This window comes from Natrix helvetica (assembly GCF_964273705.1).
Source record: "Natrix helvetica genome assembly, chromosome: 6".
NCBI lineage: Eukaryota > Metazoa > Chordata > Lepidosauria > Squamata > Natricidae > Natrix > Natrix helvetica.
The window spans coordinates 36926876-36940310 of NC_138553.1; the positions used below are offsets into that span (position 1 = coordinate 36926876).

Consider the following 13435-nt stretch of genomic DNA (forward strand, 5'->3'; position numbering starts at 1 on the left):
ATGTATGTAAAAAAAGGGAAAGCATTGAATTTCCATTAGTATGAGATTGCCTGGTGAATAAAGTTTCTAAATAACTGGAGGAATTTGGCATACTTCCTCTATGATACTTTTAATATATTCCCATCTCCTGCTTTATGTTTGCATAAAGTAATTTAGACGTGTGTCACATTGACTGATTCATTTGTAATAATTATGGTCCATGAGGCACAGCTTACTGGAGTGGGATAATTGCCCTGCACTGGTTGTACATGAAAGCAATGGGATATCCAATTCCAAAGGTATCATTTATGCTGATGTTACTTAATTGAGTAGTAAAGCAACTGTGTGAAAACAACTATGCTCAGAGAGCACCCTGGGTGCACAATAAGTGAACTATTTAAAAAAAACTGAAGAAAGAAAAGTATCGTCTTCTTCACAAAAGGAAAAATGGAAGATTCAGGAAATTTTTGGATTAATCAATCTGGCATCACTATCTGAGCAGGTTCCAGAGGAGGAAATCATAAAATGGAAACATTATATGAATCAAAATTTATCAAGACCAAGTCTTAGCAGACTAAATTTATTGTAAAAGTTAGGTTAGATTGTATAACAATTAAATGTGTACAGTGTGATTCAAAAATTGTATTCAAAGAGCACTCGTGAAAAATCTTAATTCAACAAGAGAGTTATAATTCTAATGGATGCCTTTGGCATGTCTAGTAGAATTATGTATTCTCTTATTGAATAGTAAAAAAAGCACTCGATTATTCCTGTACTATATTGGTTTCATGATTGCATTTGGGGTAAATTTTTAATAGAAATTTTATCTAGGTATGCCAAGCTATTATACTATAAACCTGGAGGGAGAAAACAATGTCCTAAAAGAAAAAATGTATTTGGTATAAATACATTTTGTCATATCCCAAATGATTGAAGATGCAAAAAAAAACCAAAAACCCAGTTCATGCAGGAAGAAATATTATGAAGTATATAGTCTATTATTTTTAGGTCCTAATGATGTTTATATAGTGAAATGACTATAGTGAAATATTTATATAGTGAAATTGTCAGTCCTGCTTCTAGAATAATTGTCCTCTCTTTGGCCCTGACCCATCTGTCCAGCGGTGGGACTCCCTTCCGCTTCACAAATGCGAGTGCACGTGCCGCTTCTGCACATGCGCACTGCCTTCTGCGCATGCGCAGTGCCTGTGCATTACATCGGGGTGGGTGGGCAGAGCCTCCCACAGCCACCACTAATGGTTTGCCCGAACCGGAGATAACCAAATCCCTAGCACCTCTGCTTCTGTCCTTCTGGAAAGCATTTAAAACTATTTTTATTAAACAGTCTCTGAGCCAGGATCATGGGTGATCCTGTTTAAATATTTAGAATACTTGTGTATTTCTACAGGTTGCTGATTTTAGTCTATTTGCTTCAGTGTTTTAAAATGAAGTTTTAACCAACTGTAAAACCTGGAGTAATATTTGAATAGATAACTTTACAATTTAAATAAATAATTTGTAGTGGCATTACATCAAGATTAAAGAAAACTCTAAGAGCATAATTGTTCTGTTGATGTAGGATGAAAATAATGTATTAGCATTCTCTTTTGCTGCATCCTTAGTCTTAGTGTGACTGATTTCCCTAGGCTTCCTGCATGATAATTCATTCTCCAGTCCCATAGTTTGGCCATTTTCTTTGACAACACTTTATATCGGTTGCAGATTGTTTCCACTTCCTATCAATGGTAGCCTTATTTGGATAATGGCAGTAAGGATTAATAGAGTCGATGACTTGTTTATGTTTTGTTCTTTTTACAAATATGTGACTCTTATGTTATCTGGCTACTGCTTTTAGGCAAAATGGCACATCATAAAGGGCCGCAGCCAGCCAAGAAAGTGATAGTCGATAAATCAGTCTCAGGCGCCTTAGGCAATCTTCAGGAAAAGAAACAAGTTTCAAATAGCCAAGGTAAGGAATAAGGGAGACCTTTGATAGAAAGGAGTCTGGGCTTTGGGGTGAGATGTTATGGCTGATTAGACATCTCTATAAGCAGCTCATCAGGTGGAAACAGCATGGTGGTTCCGTTGCCAATCAAGAGTTGGTTCTGGTGACAGAAAATGTCTCTGGAAGCGGGAGAAATCAGGGGATTGCCCACTTGTGCTCTGGAAGAGCTTCTCCGCACAAAAAACAAAACAAAGCACGCAGCAATTTAGTTTCTTGTGATCAATTGTGAGTCCACTAATTTGGAAAGTAAGGGATTTACAATTTGCCCTGAATTGCTGTACAGCCTTTTTATGGACATGTGAATGGCAAACGTTCACGTTTTTAATCACTTTACAATTCAAGTACTTTGCAATCTAAGAAAGATATTCCAAACAGTAGGGAAGATGAAAGAATTTCAGTGTCTTCTTTTTGAAATTAAAAAGGGGGGGGAACCTATCTTCAAGGATTTTAATTTAAAGGTAAAAAGCTGATCAAGGTTACAATATTAGGATGTTTCAAACAGAAAAGGAGGATAGTGATTTTTTTAAAAATAGAAGAAATAATATATATTTTTCTTTGACAAAAGTATCTTTGAAAATACTAAAGTTAGTTAAACTAACAGACTGGACCTCTGTGGGAAGATTGATTGTTTATATATGTGGGCAGTAATAATTGGTGGATTTTACAAAACAAGAATAGAAGAGTAATACAAGCTAGACCAGTGATGGCTAACCTTTTTCTAAACTTGTGCCAAAATTGTGTCCCTGCACGTGCCCTATCCACCTGCAGATGCACATGCAACACCCCCCAGTGCGTGCGCACATGACCCCCCCCCCCAGGCTCCGGAGGCTTTCCTGAAGCCTGGGGAGGGCGAAAAATGGCCCAATGGGCCAACCAGAAGTTCGGTTCTGCTTCCCATTGGGCCTGCTTTCCTGAAGTCTAGGGAGGGCGAAAACGGCCTCCCCCGGCTCTGTGAAATGAGCTGGGGGGCACACGCGTGTGTGCTGGAGCTGAGGGCTGTCGTGCCAGCAAATATGGCTCTGCGTGCCACCTACAACTATTTGACTAACTAGGCAGAGCCAACTGAGACATAAGAAAATGAAAAAAAAAAGAACCGTGCCTTTTATTCCCATCTAAGTAACTGACATACTACTTTCCTTTCTCTCCATGGCAACCACAAGAAAAGCTGCCAAACTGGAAGAAAGATGCATTGGGGACTAAAAGAGTTGAAATTTACATTGTGTTATGATATCAAAGAGAATTTTTATAAAATGCTGTATCATTGATACATAATGCCAGATAAATTATTTAGAATATAGAAAGGCACTTCACATGCATGTTGGAAACATGATGAAGGAACGTTTTGTCATGCTTGATGAATGTGTTAAAAAGCTAAAAAAAAATTGGATCCAATACCTACTTTGATATGGATTATTTTAAGGATCAACATTCAACTGAAGCCAGAACTTTTTCTTTTAAGATTAATGGATAAATCATTAGAAAGAACCCATGAAAAATTATTTCAGCATACAATCATAGCAGTGAGATTACTGCATGCACAGATGAAAAGAGTTGACACTGCTCATTATGGAATGATAGGTGAAGTCAACTGATTTTACTTAAATGGATAAATTAACTTCTTTGATTAGAGCAAAAACCAGAGATGGTATTCAGCAGGTTCTAACCAGTTCTGGAGAACTGGTAGCGGAAATTTTGAGTAGTTTGGAAAAAATACCACCTCTGACTGGCCCCGCCCCCATCTATCCTCTGCCTCCTGAGTCCCAGCTGACTGGGAGGGAATGGGGATTTTGCAATATCCTTCCCCTGCCATGCCCACAGAACCGGTAGTAAAAAATGCTGAATCCCACCCCTTGTAAAAACATGTTTATATTTATTGCTGTCTGCACATCTCTTATGGACTTTTTGCATAAAAATGAAAAAAAAAGAACTTGTGACTCATGGTTTTGATGATTAAACAGAATAGATTATAGAAAAAAGCATAATATGATGTAAGTTTAGAAAGAAAATATATTTGCGCTTAAAAGTGCTATGAAGAATATGAGAAGCTACTTCTATATACTTTTTTCTTCAATTATTTTTCTCACTTGCATGTTTGCTTTTTCTTTATTCCTTTTATGAAAATGCATAAGATAGTAGTTGGACAATGAGTACTTATTACCTAGGATGCTTCCATTTTTGTTTAATATCACCCAGGTTGCATTGAGACACCTGGAGATTTTAAGGGGTAAAAATAGATGTTTTAATCCTTGTAGGGGTTTAATGTACCTGTTTTGCCCCTTATTACAGAAGAACATTCTGCAAGTATTCTAGTGGCCACCAAAAATTTAAAAAGTAGAATTGGGAGTTATATGCTCCCACAGTTGCCTATTCCTGCTGAGGGCAATCCTTTCATGGTGGATTCATTACTCCACTGTGTATGATATAATTCTAGCAAACTCCTGTTGCTAAATAAGAATGATATTATATGTTCCCTTTTTTTTTTGCAGGAGACTACAGATTCTTTAGAAAGTCATCACAAGGAGTAATAGAACCAAAAGTATTCATAGATGATTCATATGTATCATCAGAAAGGTGATAGTAATCTGAATTCAGGAAAAAAAAAACCTAAATCAAGCTCATCTATGGATATCAACTTTCCTCCCCTCCCTTTCCCTTCCCTCAGGTGGGATCTTTACCAAGCATAATCTTCCTGCTTGGCATTAAACACTTCCTTGGCAAGCTTCAAGATATACACACAAATTATATCTAATTTGTTCATTTTTTCTTTTAATAACAGTGGTGTAAGTGAAAGCATCTCTCAATCTTCAGAAGACACTTTTAACTTGGATGATATCCAGAATTGTGACAAAGTAAGACATTTATCTTTAAAATATAAATATCTCAGAGTTAAACTGTGGGGTTCTTGATGCTGAATTTGGTTGTTTGCTTGCAGTCATTTCATTACCCAAGAGTTGCCCTTTTCCACCAGCTGGGTGACCTTGGGCCAGTCACTGTCTCTCAGCTCAATCCACCTCACAGGCTTATTGATGTGGGGAAGATAGGAGGAGGAAGGTGTGTTGGATATATTTACCACCTTGAGTTGTTTGTAAAAATAATATAAAACTGTTTTTGAAAAAGAAGTGTGCCTGTAGATACCATTTAATACCCACAACCTTTCAGATATCACCTACATAATCTTAATTACTGTACATATTTTGAGTGCTATAGGAATCAAAGCAGCAGAAAACATTACCTAATAAATAAATCAAAGAATTGATTGATTGATTGATTGATTGATTGATTCATTCATTCATTCATTCATTCATTCATTCATTCATTCATTCATTCTATAATTAACAAGGTATTTAGATTAGAAAGAAAGAAATATTTTGTTTTATATATGTTATCCAGTAGGTCTTTAGTGGATTCAATCCAGTAATGTGAGGAAGGAGTGACAGAACCTGGGTGCAGAGTTAAAAGAGAGATCAGCCTAAAATCTCTAAAGAATCACAAGCGTATCAAGTCCAACCTCTCTTGAATTCCATTGAGCACAATCTAACAGCTAGCAGGAAGATTCTCAAATATTTGAGTCTTCCTGTGCATAAGCATGAGTAATAATACATCAGTTTAATTGGATCTTCAAATGTAGACCTGATCTTTTGCACCTGATAAGTAATCCTTGAACTTATTTGTGTTCTCTATAGCAAACAGTGGTGTCTATAAATATGAGGGACATTATGCAGCACTTCAGTGCATATCAGTCACCTGTTCCTATCACATTTAAGCATGATTACAGAAAATTGGTGGCATAGCAAACCATACAGTCTGCATAATATATAAATTGACAAATGAAATTAATGGGTGATTTATACATTTAATAATGAGGGAAACATAGTCCTTTATTGCCAGTTGATCCTCAAATGCCCTTTTTTCCATATTTCCATTTTAATACAATAATAATACAATAGCAGAGTTGGAAGGGACCTTGGAGGTTTTCTAGTCCAACCCCCTGCCTAGGCAGGAAACCCTATACCATTCCAGACAAATGACTATCCAACATCTTCTTAAAGACTTCCAGTGTTGGGGCATTCACAACTTTTTTCAAAAAAATGTTTGCAAACAGATGTGTCATTCCAGAAATTATGCATTACTATCTCTCCTTCATTAGGAGCCAGAGATATACTTTAAAGACACAGAAGAGATACTTCAGATGTTCAGATATCTTGAAGAGCAAAATCTTTCATTATTCCAAAACATTCAAGATATTAGTGGCACATTAGAGGAAACCCAGCAGAGAGAGAAAATAGTTAAGCAGCATATGTAAGTTATTAATTTAATAGGGTTGTTTTATATATTTTCAAAGTGTGAACATACATACACACTGATAGCAATTTGTGCTCCAAACAAGCCTATTGAGATTTCGTGATTTTAAGCCAGGAAAAGAAGCTGAATTCAATATGGTACTCCCTTTCAGGCACTGCTGATTAGCTTAATTTTAAGCAGGGTATGGTGTGGAATGGTTTCAGCTCCTGAACAGTTAACACAGGGAAATGAATTTAATGTTAGAATCGAGAAGCTAATACCGTAGATATGAGGTACCTAAAAAATGTAACGATTTTGGCTTTAAAATGAACCATTAGAACGCTGAATAATCTTAATCATTCAAGACTTTAGTTAGAGAATTTCAGGAGAGAACACACTGCCTTCCCCATCACCTTTTTAAAAAAATGTTTGTATTACATGGAATGAGGGACATGGTGGCTCAGTGGCTAAAATGCTGAGCTTGTCGATCAGAAAGGATGGGTTTCGGCAGTTCAAATCCCTAGCGCTGCGTAACGGAGTGAGCTCCCATTACTTGTCCCAGCTTCTGCTAACCTAGCAGTTCGAAAGCATGTAAAAATGCAAGTAGAAAAAATAGGAACCACCTTTGGTGGGAAGGTAACTGTTCCATGCGCCTTTGGCATTTAGTCATGCTGGCCACATGACCATGGAGACATCTTCGTACAGTGCTGGCTCTTCGGCTTTGAAATGGAGATGAGCACTGTCTGTTGGGAATGGACGTTGGGAACGACTAGCACATATGTACAAGGAGAACCTTTATCTTTATTACATGGAAGCTGTCCTCCACAAAGTCTTTCCAATTCAATAAAAATAACAAGGAATACAATATTGCCCAATGAAGTTAAGATTATTGCATCTGGAAATAATATAATTAAGAAATGTAGAGGATATAATTAAGAAATTATATTCTTACATGAATAAACCATATTTTCAAATGAGCCAGTTCTTGTGAAACTGCATATGTTGCTTTAAATCTTGTGATTGTGGCACACCAATAAGAGAACTAGCTCAAAAGATGTTGCTGCATAAGGTAAATCACAATTCCATGCACTGAAGTTGGTTGGACTAGCAATTGAATCTTAATGCAGGGTTGGTAATCAGACAATACCTTCTACCTTTCCAGGAAGACTATGCAGGGTAGGCTTTATGGTACATGAAAAAAAATTATGATGGGGTTCAGGAGGGGAAGCTACAGAGCTGCCACACCTGCCCCTCTAACATCTGCCTCCTATAGAGGCTGCTTCCCACTACCCAATGCAGGATAACTACCCACTCCCCTTCAATATAATTGATGAGCATTCCATTATATGCTATTCTATACAATGTATTATTTTATACGTTTTCACCATTTTTTTTCTAAATGACGTTTTAATTAAAGAAAAAGATATCCTTTCTAATTAAGGGGTTTTAGCTCTTAGTAGCAAATAATTTGGATAATTATTTTACAGCATTGGCCAGTTTATAATGACACTGCTACAAACACAAGACCGTCTCTGCCACAAATCACTCTGTGATAATTTGCGGTAATGTTATTAAATCAATTTGGTCTTAGCAAAAATGTGTTATTTCCTCTGCTGAAAAATGTTAGAATAGTAAAACTTCAGCTGTTTAAAAGAGACAAACTAATTTAAGATTCTAGCTATAAAGCTTTATACTCTCTTTTAATAGGGAACAAAAGGTAAAGCGCCTTAGAGACAAAAAAGAAGCTCTAATAGCTGCTTGCCTCAAAGAAGATGGGAAAAGTGCTGAACTGGCATTAAAAGCTAAAATGTTTTCTTCAGGAGAATATAATCCAGCATCCATGGTAAGTCTGAATGCATCAACCATCTTCATCATAACACAGATTGTTCAATCCTAAAAGGATAATTCAGTATGTACTGAGTTTGTATCTCTTATCTGTATGCAATACTCTGGGAGCTTCTGGTACAGCACCAAGTCACCTTTACCTAAGCCCAGAAGCTAAGCACGGTCAGGCTTGATTTGTTCTTGAATGGGAGAAATATCAAGGTTTTAGGTTAGACTGGAAAATCAAAAAACATCCCAGAAGGGAGCAATGGTAAAGAGCTTTCATTCTGATGCCAGGAATGCTGCAGGGATGCATGCGGGAAGTCACCACTAGAAGGTGAGTTTGAACTACAACTTTACAACCAACTTTGGAACACCATATCCACTGTCAAAGAAGGCATGGGCTGACTCAGGCTCATCATTGATAGACAAGGAAACCAATCCTGTCAATATGCCAGTGGGCAACATTTAGTTTAAGAAGTGCTAGAGTGGCAGATAAATACTGAGTAACATTGCAGAGCGTCCAAAATGACCATCAGCAATTTATTTATTTTTAAAAGAGTTTTATTGGTTTTTAAACATTTATGGGGAAAGGTCAAAGGGTACATAGAAAATTTTGGCAGCTCCCATGCTAGTGGTAGAAATCCCCCCAAATCTCACAATTTTTACAATGTTAAAAACAACGTATAAAAGATAAGCAAAAACAGAATCTTGTTCTACATTATATCAACCATGTGTTCAATCATCTCTTTTTTGTAACTTTCTAGTATATCAACAATTACAATAATATTTCAAATGCATTTATTTTTGTGACCTGAGCCTTTTCGATATTGCTCCCTCCTCCTTGTCCCCAGATGGCGCCACAGCCCCTCCCTCCCTCATATCTTGTACATTACTGCCTTTTTCACTACCTCCCATATTTTCGTCCTCTAAGAGAGAGCCGTGTTTTTTAATGAAGGCTTCTGCCTCCCCCACTGTATTAATTCTAATTCTGTTTCCCTCCCAAAAGATCAACATTTCCTCTGGCAATAACCATCTAAACCAAACTCCTTTATTATATAATTTCTTTGATAAGGAGGAATACTTCCTCCTTTTCTCTCTCTCTCTCTCTTTTTTTTTTTTTTGGAATTTGTTTAAGAATGGTAATTTCTTTGTCTTTATATTTTAGTGGTCCCCCCCTTTGAGCCCCTAGCACCTCATCCCTCGTGGTCCTCCTAAGAAATTTAACATGTACCTCCCTTGGAACATTATGTGTTCTAGCGTATGCTGAATTAATCCTATAAACCAGATCCATATCCCACCACAACTGTTCTTTGTCTCTCTTAATATATTCTGCTAAAATTGTACTCGACCATCAGCAATTTATTATTGATATGGATTACGAAGTAATGACTTTGAATTAGCACTATAATATCTAATGGTGGTAATTAAATGCTTGGTTTATTGATTTATTATATCCCATCGAATCAGGATCAATTCTTAATGACCACCCAGATTTTCTCCATGACAATCTGTCCCAAATCTGGCCCTTCAGGTCTTCTTCATTGCCACTGTACTCATTGCCACTGTAACTGAATCCATCTGCCTTGCTGTTGGTCATCCACTTCTCCTTCCTTACACCTTTTCTACCATAAGCACCTTTTCCAACAATGAGATAATTAAGGAAGGGAACTATAGAGCCAGAAGGCATTTAGTCTACAATTGACCTAGATGATCTCCAAGGTCCCTTCCAACTCTTACATTCTATGATTCCATATCTGAATACATACAGATGCTGCACAGTGCAAAAATCTAGCTTGAGCATGTTTTAGCTTGAACATATTCAGCAAAGGGGAGGCTATTACCTTTTTTGCCTAATTTGCCTAATTTTGCCTAATTCCTCTTACAGTTAGTTTCCCCCTACATTCAACTGGCATTAGCTTCCTGTTCCATATGTCTATTCCATGTCCTACATTCTGGTGAGACAGAATAGGTCTTTAATCTTTTTCCAAGTGGCACCTTTCAGATTCCTGAAAAGTAATATAACCCCCTTCATTGCTGCTGAATAAATGTTTTATTTTTATTCTCATTTTAAGGCCTTCAAGTCATTCTTGGCCCTGATGACTGAATAAATAAGTCCCTGCAGTTTTCTTTGCAATATTTTCAGAAGTGCAAGTTGCCCTTCATTCTTCCTAGGGTTGAGAGAGAATGACTGGCCCAAAGTCCTACCGAGTGGCTTTCTGGAGGAGGTAGTTTACAGCCTCCCAGTTTCTAGCTTTTAAACAGCTACAACCCAGCCTGGCACACTCATAACTTTTACCTCCTGGCAGATATATTTTAACGGGTATTTTAGGGGAACCATTTTTAACTTACGGGGTATTTTTTAGGGGTTTTTTAAAATTATATTTTAAATACTTTACTTTAATGTACAGTTCTTCTTTTAACCTCCTCCATAACTATCTAACTATTTAATTATTTATGTTATGTATCTTTTATGTATTGACTGTACACCGCCCCGAGTCCCTTTTGGGAGAGGGGGCGGTCTATAAGTGTAAATAAAGTAAAGTAAGTAAGTAAAGCTAGCTCTCAACATGTGATTGAGAAACTGTATTTGTATTAATATAAAACTGCATTAGACTATTTAGCAGCCGCATTGTAATTTTGACCAATACTGAGGTTGTAATCAATTACTATTTCAAAAGCAATTGTTTTGTAATTATTTCCAATATCCTTTTAATAAAACCAGTGGGTTTTTATTAAAAGTGGATTGCTGCCGGATTGGCCTGGATCGGACGAACCAGTAGTAGCGGCGGAGGGAGGCTCCGCCTACCCACTCAGACGCTTCTGTGCATGCACAAAAGCTTCTGCACAAGCACAGAAGCATCGCACAAGCGCAGAACCGGTAGTAAAAAAATAAGCAACCCACCTCTGGATATAACCCTTCAGTGTAGCTAGTATACCAATTTTCTTTTTTATTTTGAGCATATATAATGAAGTCCTTTTTTTATTCTTGCCAGAATCCTTTGTTCAACTCAGTGTGTTGAGCAGCAGCTATAAAATGAGCTGATAAATAAATAATAAATATTCTTTATTGATTTTTTGACAGTCATCTCTTTGGTTCTTTGCTCCCTATGTACTCTTCCTTGGTGGTGTATATGTCTTTCCATTTCTTATATGTGGAATTATTCTCTTCAAATCCTTAGTAAACATTCTGTGGAGGAACAGTGGCTTCTTCTGTTGTTTTGCATGGGCTTTTTCCTTTTTGCCGGACCTTTCTTGAGCTGTTTTAGCAATTGGCACAGAATCCTACTTACTGCTTCCCTTAATAAGGTTTTCCAGCTTTACCAGACCTCAAAATGGATGATCTCAATCCCCACTTCACAGTTCCAACTGGTCAGAACAGCCAATCCCAATACTGAAACTGTTTCAGTGAATTCAAGATGGGCCACCAAAGACCAGGATGTTGTAACTTTGAACTGAACACCTCTTCTTCCAATATGCATTGGGTTCTTACATTTGTGTTTGTATCCACATTGGTTTTATGCCTTTTTGACCATCAAACTGCATTTATTTTTTTAACATTTATCCATTTGAATTTGCAGCGTATGTTGCCAGTTTTGTATTGTTAGGTCTTATTCACTGAGTGAATACCATTTTGCTTATACAGTATTTTCTCCCCTTTTAGCAATGTTCAGAATTATATAATTCTTACTCTAAATTTGGGGAATGCTTACCTCTTGTATTTAGCTTTAATATTTCACTATAAGCTTTGATTCATGTTTTCTAATATAACCTGAGAATTTGCTTCATTTTGTTTATGTATTTATTTATTAAAATATACTCTCTATTCCATTCCCAAGGTTAAGAGTAGTTAATGATATTAATTTTCTTCTTTATAACATAAGAATAACATACTGGATGCACTTACTAAAAAAGTAGCAGAAGTATACAGAGTTTGCTGTGGGACACAGGAAGTATCCAGCATGACCTCATTTCAAATGCTAAAAAAAATAGAAATGCGAGTTTCAGAACTCTGTGAAATGTTCGAAATACTTCCAAAAGAGTATCTTGAGATCATTGAAGTCACTGAAAAGCTCAGAGCAAAAGAAAGACGACAAAGGTAAAAATTTGCCAAAATATAATCTCATCAATTAACATAATTTTAACTCTGAATTCCAACACCATTTTTAACCAATATCAAGATCGGCAATGTGTCCAGCTTTTGACCTAAAAAGTAGGCAGCTTCAGAAAGAATGAACAATTTTTGTTTGCTGATGCTTTCCGGATCCCTAAGGCCCCCTTTACAGTAAAACAAAAATTGTATGAGCAAAGTTGGAGTGAACAGCTACAGAATGATGGATATGTCTGAAGAGATCAGTCAGACTACAGAGAATAGCAGTCAGCAATGCTCAAGCTATACAAGTGACAAGGAATATGGACAGATAGACAGATTATTCCCAAGAACACGATTGGCGACATAATGGAAGATTGTATTTGTTCCATTATAAATAAGTGATAATCTAAATATGGACACTCCATTAAAGGTCAGAGAGTGTTTAGAGCAGGGGTGTCCAAACTTGGGAACTTTAAGACTTGTGGACTTCAACTCCCAGAATTCCCCAGCCAGCCATGCTGGCTGGGGAATTCTGGGAGTTGAAGTCCACAAGTCTTAAAGTTCCCAAGTTTGGACACCCCTGGTTTAGAGGATTTAGAAATTTAAAAAAAACATGCGTAGTAGTAACCAAAGTAGCAAAAATAGTCTGTGATTAAAAAATGCAGAATGTTCAGCCCAAAGCATTGCAACTCTGTGGGGGGAAATTATGTGAATAAAAGAAGGGAGGGAAGGGCAGGCATTAGGAAGTTCTCTCTCACCAATATAATGCATAACATTTCCCACGTAGTTGGACAATATTTGTGGGGTTTTGTTATAAAATATTATTCTTGTCCATTAAGACACTCAGCATTGTCTTCTAAAATGAACAAATGTAGCATTTTCTTAGAGGCCAAACAAATGTATAATTGATGTAATTATACAGTATAAGGATGGGGTGCTAAGTCCTTTTCATTAGAAGGAAACCTTGTGGCACCAATGGAAGCTGTATCCAGAAGGCATGAAGAAAAGGCATTGGGGTTGCCTTTTGACTGGAGCAAGGCAGAGCTCGAAGTGCAATCCCTCACATAGACAGGGGGTGTCCATCGCAGTTTCCAATAAGTCGCTATGACCCTCTTTCATTCTCTGGTCTAATATGTTTATCCCCCTCACTGAAATAATGTTGAGTTCTTCACATTTAAAAATAATAAAATAAAATCAGGGAACATTTTAAAAAAGGAAGCTTTCTTTAGACAATAAACTTTACATTTTCAAAG

At 36.9% G+C, this 13435-nt stretch overlaps 1 protein-coding gene across 2 annotated transcripts in view; it reads left to right on the forward strand.

Annotated features, from left to right (window-relative positions):
- The window catches only part of CCDC38 (coiled-coil domain containing 38), a 29098-nt gene that overhangs the window by 15449 nt on the left and 214 nt on the right, over positions 1-13435 (forward strand). For both annotated transcript variants that reach the window (XM_081958573.1, XM_081958574.1), the window contains exons 9-14: positions 1835-1948; positions 4471-4555; positions 4761-4833; positions 6132-6283; positions 7973-8108; positions 11974-12188. In XM_081958573.1, coding sequence (XP_081814699.1) covers positions 1835-1948; positions 4471-4555; positions 4761-4833; positions 6132-6283; positions 7973-8108; positions 11974-12188 — 775 coding nt within the window. The remainder of the gene's footprint in view (positions 1-1834; positions 1949-4470; positions 4556-4760; positions 4834-6131; positions 6284-7972; positions 8109-11973; positions 12189-13435) is intronic.